The following is a 10,797-nucleotide window of genomic DNA, read 5'->3' on the forward strand; positions in this document are numbered from 1 at the left end:
TTTCTTTACAAAGAGTTTGTGACATCTGCGAGGTTTATTTTGAGGAAAGGGAGGAAGTCGGACGGTCCCACAGGGCCAAGTGTTCACTTCAGTTAAGGGAACGAGCCAAAACAGCCTCAGCCAGCCTCTGTTCTGCTCGAACCGTGAGATTTGTAAACACTCATTTGTTCAGTGTGGTTCTGGATGATGATACAGAGCTGCACACACACATGCATGCCACACAAAGCACAGATTCAAATCTTGATAAGAAACACAGATCTGAGTATTTTACTTGTACTGGAGGCTAAAAGAAACAAAAAGCTCTTTAAGTTAGGCCGTTAAGATGTGAGAGGTTTGATGTTTGAACACTGAGACCAAAACCAAACAAAGAGGCAGAGATTAGTTTTAGATCTTTACTGCTGAGGTCTGTTTATTGCTGATATCTGATGGGTAAGAGTACAGAATATATACAAATAAAGATTTATTGATTGTTTGAATAATGCCCTGAAAATACATAGTTTTCTCTAAAACTATCTTATTCGCAGAGAGGCGACAATTTCTCCACACGAGGAATCAGTCACTGGCTGTTTTCCAAACCGCCTCCTACATATAACATACTACATGTGCTGCATACTGCCTACTGATTTTACATGTAGTATAACTGTTCTGTTGGGTATGTTTTGCAGTATACTACTCTGGTTTTCAGTTTTGGAAAGCTGAGCTACAGATGATGGAATTTTGCTTTTGCTTTTATTATAAATATACAACACAAACTCAGGGCAGATCTCAGGATTTTAGTTATTTTGTTAATCGTCACAGCAGAATCATCATATTTTCTTTCTTATCCTACACCAAAAGTTTTATCATTTAATAAAAATAAATCTGGAAGGGATTTTTATTTTTACAGCTGATGGAAAAACCACTTCTAAATAATCCAGGTATGGTTTTAAAAAGTGAATTAGTGGTTTTATAACTGGAAGGGACAAGATTTACCTTTGTTTCTTTGCATCACTTCTCTTGTATTTCACCGACCGTAACCTTAGTGTTGTTGTATTGTAGTTGTAATGCTGACTCATTCCAGTAGATGGTGGTAATTCACCAAAACCTGCCGCCCACATTGACAAACCATAGACTGTATAAATGCAGCGTTCCATTTCCGAGTTCCAAGTGGGAACGCCCCTTGAGGTCGGAATTCCGACTTATAAGTCAAAGCACGCACACCACCCTTGAGTTCCCAGTAGGAAATTCAGAGTTCAGGGGTAAACAGTAATTAAGCTCCTGTTATATTCTTTTCATTCTAGAATTTTTAACTCGTGTTTGTCGCATTAAATCAGCCATATACAAAGTATTATTCCATGTTTATATACAGAAATACTACTGTTATCCCAAGTTTTTCCGACCTGGCAACTGGAACACTGAGCTTGGAGATAACGTCATTCCCACTCCCGACATTACCAGTTTTGAGTACAAATGGAACGCAGCAAAAACATGGACGTAGTCTCCCCGACGTTATTCGTCTGTTTCTAAAACGGTAAATGAAGCATATCGGCTATCGCAGCCATATTGGTAGTGGCAAGGGCTTTGTGTACAGCCTTGTACAGTGTTTGCCGATAGTTAAATTAGCGACTCAGACAGATGTTTTTTGAACCAGGCTGTAAATTGGTTAATTTCTGCTTTGAAAACAGTTTTTTTTGGCTTGGTGTGTCTGTGACTTCCTGTACTTCCAGAGCCAGCCTCAAGCAGACACTCAAGAAACAGCAGATTTTAGCACTTCAGCATTGTCTCATGTTCTTAGACCAGAGGTTACACTTTGGGACAAACAGCATTAACGCTGTGCATTGTGGGAAACAGTATGTAGGTAGACTGGTCCATTGCATACTGAGACATTTCCCTGGATCAGTGGGACATCCGGGGATTTTTAGGATACTGCAGATTTAGCAAGTTTTCACATACTGCCTACGACAGACTGACTTTCTTCCAAAACAGTAGGCACTGCTAGTGTAGTCAGCGGTTTGGAAAACAGCCACAGTCTCATTGTCCATCACATGAAGACTCCAGGAAATTTACGTATCCTCTCTTCTTTTCTTTTCTTTTGTAAAAAAAGTCCAACAGTTTTTCACTTCACACAAGCCCACCATCAGGGTCGACCTGAACCATCTTCTCAAAGTCCTTCCTGACATCTGGGAAGCCCTCCAGCGTCTCCTGAAAGTCGGCCCAGGACAGAGAGAAGCACTGGCAGTCCGTCAGAGCCTTCACTGTGGCCAGATGTTTGCCTTTGGTCAGCACACACGTCTCTGTCGTCCACACACACACACCCACACACAGAGGGGGAACCACAAAGGCGTGGTTAATGGGTGATGGGGGTGAGAACTGACAATTAATCCTAAATTAATTCACCAGACTCAGCCGAGTTGTTCGGGAAGCCTGCTTAGCCTCGGCTGGAGTTCACTGCCAAAAGATTAAGACGTGTTCCTGCTTAAAGTCAGAGAATTAAATAAATCCCCCAAACGGAACAGAGAGGGTCCTTCACTTCAAAAACATGATCACAAATTCAAAGAAACACAAGTTCGAGGGTGAGTCCTGGATTTTTTAAGTTAAAAACCTAAATATAAAGTGATGATGAAGAATTTTTAACTTCAAAACCATCTGCCAAAAAAGATCAGCCTTTTCGATTTCACGGCCGTTCGTCTCATGTCCAGATGCTTAAGCTTTAATTTCCTGATGTTCCTGCAAACCCCGGCCCTCTTTGAAAAACTGCTCCAACACCGGAGACAAACTGATCTCATGAAGCTCTGGCAGTGTGTGTAAGCGATGCTCACAACAACAAAAAATGGCAGCAGCATCTTTTCCTAGAAAAACATGATCCCTGTTACCCTGGATAATCCACAGAGCAAGCTGGACCCGCTCTGCTCCAAAGTACTTCTGTGAAAAATATAAATATGATCCAGAGCGGTTTTTGGATTATCTCACTGTAAACGGTTTTGGAGGGACAGGAAACAACAGGGTTTTAAAGGGAGTATTTCTGCTGTCTAGGTCCAACTCACCTCCAAAGTAGTCCCCGTCACACAGCTCCTTCTCGCAGGAGTCCGTCTCGTAGAGGACCTGTCCGTGGTCGATGAAGAACATGCGATCGCCCAGAGCGTGCTGCCGTACGATGACGTCTCCCTCCAGGAAAACCTCATACTCCAGTTTGAGGAGGATGGAGTTGATGAAGAATTCATCTCTGTCCTGAAACATCGGCACTTTTCTTAACAGCCGGCTGCACATCACCACCACGATTTGCTGTTAGAGAAACACAAATATTTCACCAATGACGGACGAAGAATGAGGCACAGAGAGCTTTAACGAGAAGAGAAGAGACAGAGCTGCACCTCTTTGAGCGCCGAGGACACGGTCTTCATGACGTCCTTCTCGTTAAACCACTTCCCTCCGTAGCGAGCCTGGTAGTAGTTGTTGATACGGAGGCAGAGCTCAGGAGGAAGCTTCATGAAGGTCATGTAATGCTCCAAACGACTCATCTGCACAGAGCACAGAGTGTTTTCAGGATTCATGTGCAGAAATTATTAGCAGGCCCTTTACGTAGCCAAAACAATGACTTTAATGTTTGGTATTGAAAATAAAATGTGGCATTGAAAAAACACCAGGAAACTGAAAAAAGGAACAGTGGCATTGAAGAATGTGGGTTATGAAAAATTATAACAACAACAGAACAGAAAATGACATTAATAACCTTGCTTTTGAATTAAAATCAACGTTTATTACTTGATGTCACTGTTTTATCAATGACGGTTTCTAATTTCAATGAGGTTTTTTTCTTTTTTGATCACTCTTTTTGTTAACTTACTGTCTTTTTTCAGTTGAAACTTGTGATTTTGGTGCTTCAGGTGAACTGTAGATATCGTCCAGCCAACTGCTGAGTTATTCACCATCAATATGCAAATAATATGCAAATCACACCCTTTAGCCTTTCCCCCAAATTCCCCCCCCCCCCCCCCCCCCCCCCCCCCACGCCAAAAGACAGAAAGACAGAAAGTTGAAACTGAAAAATGACAGCAAGCGAAAAAAAAACAAAAAAAAAACATGATCATAGAGGAAAAAAACGTCATTGAAATTATAAATTTCATTGGGTGACATCAAATAAATAAAAAATAGTTTAAATTTGAAAACACCAGAATGCAAAAATTTATAAAATTTAAATGATGGAAAAAATGTTATGTCCGTGTTTTTAACTTTAGCAAAATGTTACCAATGCCATTCCCTGTTTTGATTTGATTACTCGTAATTTTTTATAATACACATTTTTCAAAACCAATGTTCCTTTTTTTCAAGTGTCAGCATATGTTTTTTCAATGCCAAATATTATTTTCAATACCAAACATTAAAGATGCTATGAGGAGGATCTGTTTTGATTGCTCCCCCTCGCCACCTTGTGGCCCGGAGTCCCCGCACGCTGTCGTAAATTACTTTCAGTGAGGCATGTGTTTGTTTTGGAATTAAAAGGAGATCCGACTGACACAAATTTTCTTTGTTCAAGACAACTTTTTACTGGATACAACACGCTGAAGTAAGGTATTTATCAGTACAGTTGTGTAGTGCAACGGTTTGAAACGTGACGACAAGCAAACGTTGTAGCAGCCGGCTATATGTAGTGCTATCGGCAGCATGGTGCTCTGACGTATCTGTAGGCTATTATGACAACAAGTAAACACTGTCAGTTTGTAAGTAGTTTAGTAGCTGTTTATATCTAGCACAGCTGGCAGTCCGGTGCTCTAAGACATGTCTGTAATGTGCAACGTTAGTAAATCCTGGCTATGTCCTACCAGTCATCTACCAATCAGAGCTAACGTAACCTCACTCTTCACTTTATTGATAGACTCTCAAGTTTGAACAGACCACTGCAGAATAACTGCTGACTGTGGGTTGGAATGAACATTAGCACAAACAGTTTAGCCCTTTTAGCCTTTAGCTCGTGCTCTATCTCTCCTGTTTCTCTTTCTTCTGTTCTTCTGTCCTTTTTCTGTCTGACAGTTAGGCTCCAGTGTCCACCATCACTACAAAATTAATCACAGACTTTACTGCTAGGTGACGTTATTTTCTTCAACAGAAAAAAAATCACTGAATGAGATGAATTCGACCTTGCTCTTGTACTCCTTGGCAGCCGGGTCGATGTTAGCGATCATGGTCGTAGCATTAGCCACAAGGACGGTGTACATCAAGCAGCCGGACACCATGCTGACCATGACGATCCACATCTCCACATAATCTGAAAAAAGCAGCACTCAGACTGAGCGGCGCCTTAAAATAAGGGGATGGGTATTTATAACAGGTGACACCTGAGCCAAGGATGAAGAAAATCAATGATTCTCACTTGTTGGAGCGTCCATGGAGCCGTATGAGAGCGCGATCATCTGAGACAGAGCTCGAAAGACTCCCCACGAGTACTTCACGATCACAGTGGCATTCTGGGAGAAATGATTCAACTTGAAGTGACACTTTTTAATGGATCTGAAGCTTCAGAAACAAAAAAAACCTTCAGAGGTGGGTCTCACCATCAGGTTTTCCTTGCGGACCCAGCAGTCCGAGGGAAACTCCTCCAGCATGGGGACAAAGTACTGGATGCAGCCGTTCCAGTGACACAGCAGGAAAATCATCATGAACAGAGACAAAACCCTGAAGAAGAGACGAACCACCTCCAGGTTTGCATTCGACACCTGCCAGGAGGAAATGATATAAGAGCATCTGACTCAATATTCACTGATCACCTATAAAACCTGAAACCTCCTCTTTCAATCCTTTAATAAACCAGCGTGAAGGGAGTGTAAACAACATCTGATTACTTTCTGTGGTGAGCAAATATTCACGTTTTCTCCTCATTGCTCACAGTTAAAGTAGTTCCTGACTTTTTATAACCTCCTGCGGGGACGCAGAGTGAGCCGTGATGGTAGTTCCTGTATAATCAGCCCCCTCAGGCGCTCACTGACCCTGTGATTCCTATTACAGGTACAAGTCCAGTAATGCGTGGGTGGGCTACCTGGAAGGTGCCTTTATGCTAATCCATGTTTGTCAGATCAGCTTTTTCTCGTCAAGGTCAGAGCATGGAAATATAACAGCTGTTTCACACTGATTCGTGACAAAGATGATGTTAAACTCAAAGAAAGAAGTATTCTAAAGATGCCTCATATATTAGTTTTAAATCTTTTTTTCATATATATATATATATATATATATATATATATATATATAGGACTTATCATTACCTTCTCCACTTCGTTGAAGAACCGGACCAGCCTGGACACTCGAGCGAGCCGGATCAGGCTGAGGATCCGCACAAACATCAGGATCCTCATCATCTTGTTGGTTTTGGAGGGGTTGTCGTCGTTGTTGTACTGCAAGTCCTGAAGAAACAAAGATAGAAACTCAAACGTCAAATGGGTCAGTGTAGCTGGAAAGCACCTTTAGGGATTTCATTTCAAAAAGCTGAGATCTTATCAAGTGTTTTTGTCTTATTTTGAGTAAAAAATGTCAGATTATACTCGATATTAGCCACATATAAGTGATCAGTGGAGAAAGATGTCTTGTTTCACGCTATTTAAACAAATTGAGGTCTGAATTGCTTGTAACAAGTAAAAAAAATCTCCCATAACTTCTCACTTGTTCCATTAGCAGATTTTCAGGGTCCTTATAAAATGGCGTCGGCTTGAAATTCGCTCAGATGACAGAGTGGATCATGCTTTACAAAAGTTCTTATCAAAGTTGTTATTTCAGACCTGCTTTTCCAATGAAAAGCCCTCAAAGTCAGTGAACCCCAAAGAAGCCCTCTCAGCTCCTCCCTTTAGAATGAATGGGAGTAGTTGGATCAGCTCCATGGAAGCTGCCACATTTGGGCCTCTACAAATAAAAAACATAAAAGTTGTACAGCTTTAAAAATAACATGGATGGATTCCTGACACAATTTCCCACAAAAATATTATATTTTTGCTGTAATTTGGTCAAAATTGTGGCATCTATGAGGAGTAGTTTCTTAAGCTTTTGTCAATTTCACTCCTCCCCTTGCAGCAGTTGGTGATGATGTCACACTCTGATCAGGAGTTCCGTGCAGCTGGTCATGTGACTCACTGAAGGCGGGAAAATGCTATGATTTTCACAGAGACACATTATAAAGGAATGAAACCTTGACAGAGGAGTTGAAACCATAGACTGTATATAGAGTGGACAGCGTGGCGCCGCATTTATCATTGTACGGATTTGAAGTCAAAATCCTTGGAGAATCTGAGTGGAGCCGGATGACAAAAACAATTATACATTTTTTTTCTTTTGAGAGTCAAATCACTTCTTGACTCTACCTCCCCACATAATTTACAATCCCCGAAAAAAAAAGAACAGCAGCTGTCAATCATTGTTAAATGTGACGTGAAACCTCGTTTTTAACCTCTTATAACTAATGAAAACAAAACTTTTCAGAAAAAAAGAGGACTTGAATACAAGACAGCCAAATTATATCTTCAAATCACCACAACAATCAGACGTGAGAAACATTTCTACGAGGTGTATTCAATTTTAAAGTTTGACCACAGCCCATCTGGAATGACTGGGGAGATGGATTTTTTTTTTTACTTATACTGCAGCCAGCCACCAGGGGGAGCAGTTTTTGTGGAGACCTCACTTTGACACCCATTTTTGTTTTAACAGTCTTTGGTTGTTACAAGCAATTCAGACCTCTTTTTGTCTTTTAACAACTTGAAAAAAAAAAAACATTTTTCTGGACTGGTCAGGTGAATGTGGCTCATATTAAGCGTTCTACTGAAAATAAAACAAAAATCTTGATAAGATTTCAGTTTTTTGCAGTGTTGGAAGTCCAAAAAGCCCCTTGTAGTGATATTGACCCAACTTCCTATTATCTAACTTCAACAAATCAAATGATATCTCTGTCAAAATACAAAGCACACGGGAACTATTAAAGCATGTGTAAGTTAAATCACACTGAAAAGATGCACAAAAGTTCCAACAAACAAAATTTCAGTGTTGACATTACAAACTTGTGCAGTATTGAATTTCTGGATCATCTTTCAAAGTTTATATCAGGGTCTCTTCCCTAAAACAACTTCTTACAGCCCTGACAGAAGTTTCTAATAATAAACCCAAAACAAACTGAGTGCATAATTTGTTTTGACAAACTCTGCCGCACACTGGTGGCTCTTGGCTGCCTCCACACGCTCTCCTAATTATTACCGCAAACAGCAGAATGTATCCGATCGGGAAGGCAGCGATAACGTCCGGTATGAACCATGTCCTCAGGTAGCAGACTCGGATCCGCTTGATGTCCAGAATAGCTTCCTGCAAAAGAGGACAGAGCAGCAGAATGAGCAGATGGATGAGGATACAGAGCAGCACGTGCCACGACCACATGTATAATTTAACACTTGAACTGAACCAATATTGTGGAACTTGGTCCAGAAATTAAAGGAGACTTTGTTGTTGGATGAGATTAGCAGAGTGCACAAAGGAGATCCACATTAATCTGAGTGTGTTGCCAAAGCACGTGCATGAATTTTTCAAACAGAGCAGCAGAAAACCAACTGGAAGTAAATCTGGAAAAAGCAGATGCCTGTGCAGTCCAGAGTAAATAGAGAAAGCATCACAGATGGGCTGCTCCTGATTGGCAAGATCCAAGTCGCACAGCATGAGCAGATGAAAACAAAGGGGGTATGTTCAGCATAAAACTTAATCCGATATGTTTAACTCCTCATTCACCCAATACATCATAATCCCTGTTATAAAATCAAGCAGCAGGTGCCAATATGTCCATGCAGGCGCTGCAGGAGGGGACTCTGTTAATCTAGCCTTTCGTGTATTTGGTAGATTACAGATTGAGCAGAGATGGATTGTGTGTGTGCTTGTCTGTGCAGGGATTATAGTCCATCAGATTGTGTCTGAAAATAGCGCGCAGCCTCCCTCACCTCGCTGTCCTCTGCTATGATGCCCATACGGAAATTCAAAGCCACATCTATCAGGAACAACGTGTCTGAAAACACGTTGAAGCCTTCCCACGCCAGCCCGCTGTGGCCGTCCAGAAACGCTATCTCCATGGGGATCCCGATCAGGTTGAGGAAAGTGATGGCCATCATGCACATGATGTAGTAACTCCTGCAGGGGGAAACAAACATATGTGAGCATGTGCAACTTGTCTCAGATCTGGTTTCCTGTGCAGGGTTGTGGTCTCAGATTATTTGCCAGGAGGACTCATTAGACCGTCCTGCTGCAGCTGGTAAGGAGAGACGATTTATGCAAATGCTCTGATACTTGAATAGCAAAGAGTTTGATTGCCAGGCTCACATAACTCGCTGCTCTCTGATCCTGATTGTTTCATTGCCTCTCTGTTTTCACTCCATGTTATCACCTTACAAGCTATTAATAACCGTGCTGCACGGGCGCGAAGAAAACACCCATCATCAGAAACATGGCATGAAGCTCCTGAAAATCCTGCAGCAAAACCTCCAGAAACATCACCATAAAACTCAAATCACAGGATTTATCATCATCTTCATTTTATCATCCTTTATATAGCAATTCACCTCAAATTTTACCTCCCCCAATATTATTTTCCTATCATAATTAATTCCTCCAGCCTTGTTTGAACCTAAAATGCAAAGCATGCTCTTATTTACTCAATTATTTTACTGCTGACTCATGCAAAAATCTAGATTAGGACTGTAATATGCAAGGCTGCAATTAACTGTCAGCTCCCTAATGATTCACTTTATCTGTGTCCGGTTTTTATTCTTATTTGCATCCAAGCATTTTTTTCTGCTTTGGCTATTTTTTGCAAAAGTGTGTCCTGTGTCTTTAAACTGCGTGCCCTGTTTTCAGTTTTTTCCTTTGAAGTATTTTAGGTAGGCTTTTAACACCTTGGCCAGGGACTAAGGATGGAAATTAGGTTCTTTTTGGCTCATTTTTTGCAGCAAAATCAAACTAGCTGTGTGTAATCCTCAAAGAAAATCAACAACATTGTATAAATCTGTCTGTTTTAGTTGATTTCTGATGCAAAGTGTCAGAAAGTGTTTAAAAATGCTTCTCAAACTTGCAGATTTTCCACTTTTTAAGACTTTGAAATTATGAAATCTTCTGTTTTTTGCAGAAAAAGTAAAAAACAGCAAGCAAAGCATTAAAAGTGAAGAGCTGATAGAGAATCTTATTTCTAACAGACTAATAAAGCTCTGATAAGTGGTAAATAAATGAGAAAAATAAAGTTTCTCCTCCCTTGTAGAAATTAATCCCTCACAGAAACTTGTTTAACTTTTAAAGGATGATTCAGGCTCACAGCAGACGAGGAGTTTCAGCCCGATCTGTTAAATATATGAAGTACCTCATGAGGCTGAACGGATGGATGACCAAGACTCCGCTCTGCAGCTGCCGGACGCACTCCTTCTCCACGGCCATCTCGCTGCCGTACACGTACAGCGACTGGCGGTTCACCTGCGGGAGAAGCAGGGCTCTCCATCCACAGGTGGCTTTGCTGCATCCCACGGCGGGACCTTTTAGTTTCTCCATGGCCCGACCTGGTCCCCTCTCATCAGCCGAAAGCGCAGGCCATCCTCCCTCTGCTGCTGCTGCTGCTGCTGCTTTATCTTCTTCTCAGGACAAGTGAAGTCTGACTCTACCCGTCCTGACCTCCCCTCGTGGTCACAAGGTAATTTTCCATCAAGGCTCCCAACCTCCGGGCGTATTGAGGCTGTGTGGAGTGAGGCGAGTGGATACCCGCCTCTCTCCTCCTCCCCTCCCCTCCTCTTTCTCTCCACTCCTCCTCTCTATTTCTGCCCC

At 41.6% G+C, this 10,797-nt stretch overlaps 1 protein-coding gene across 1 annotated transcript; it reads right to left on the reverse strand.

Annotated features, from left to right (window-relative positions):
• Positions 1 to 368: 368 nt before the first annotated feature.
• Positions 369 to 10,771, reverse strand: hcn5 (hyperpolarization activated cyclic nucleotide-gated potassium channel 5). Its single transcript, XM_074694469.1, has 10 exons — positions 10,343 to 10,771; positions 8,937 to 9,123; positions 8,209 to 8,313; positions 6,237 to 6,374; positions 5,529 to 5,690; positions 5,348 to 5,441; positions 5,115 to 5,242; positions 3,351 to 3,497; positions 3,024 to 3,261; positions 369 to 2,273 (listed from the first exon to the last, which is right to left on the reverse strand). The coding sequence occupies exons 1-10, from the start codon at positions 10,525 to 10,527 to the stop codon at positions 2,101 to 2,103; spliced, it is 1,557 nt and encodes a 518-aa protein (XP_074550570.1). The 5' UTR covers positions 10,528 to 10,771; the 3' UTR covers positions 369 to 2,100.
• Between the last annotated feature and the right edge of the window lie 26 nt (positions 10,772 to 10,797).

Source organism: Halichoeres trimaculatus, unplaced genomic scaffold, assembly GCF_033239565.1.
Source record: "Halichoeres trimaculatus isolate MK-OKI-2021-1 unplaced genomic scaffold, fHalTri1.1 fHalTri1_scaffold_19, whole genome shotgun sequence".
NCBI lineage: Eukaryota > Metazoa > Chordata > Actinopteri > Labriformes > Labridae > Halichoeres > Halichoeres trimaculatus.

What these genes read in the sequence shown, in the direction of transcription:
- hcn5 (XM_074694469.1), bottom strand. Translation starts at nt 10,527, where the DNA reads ATGGAGAAACTAAAAGGTCCCGCCGTGGGATGCAGCAAAGCCACCTGT. An exon ending in CATCCGTTCAGCCTCATGAG is followed by an intron (nt 9,124 to 10,342) that starts GTACTTCATATA and finishes TTCCCCCTGCAG; the next exon opens with GAGTTACTACATCATGTGCA. An exon ending in GATACATTCTGCTGTTTGCG is followed by an intron (nt 6,375 to 8,208) that starts GTAATAATTAGG and finishes TTGTTTCTTCAG; the next exon opens with GACTTGCAGTACAACAACGA.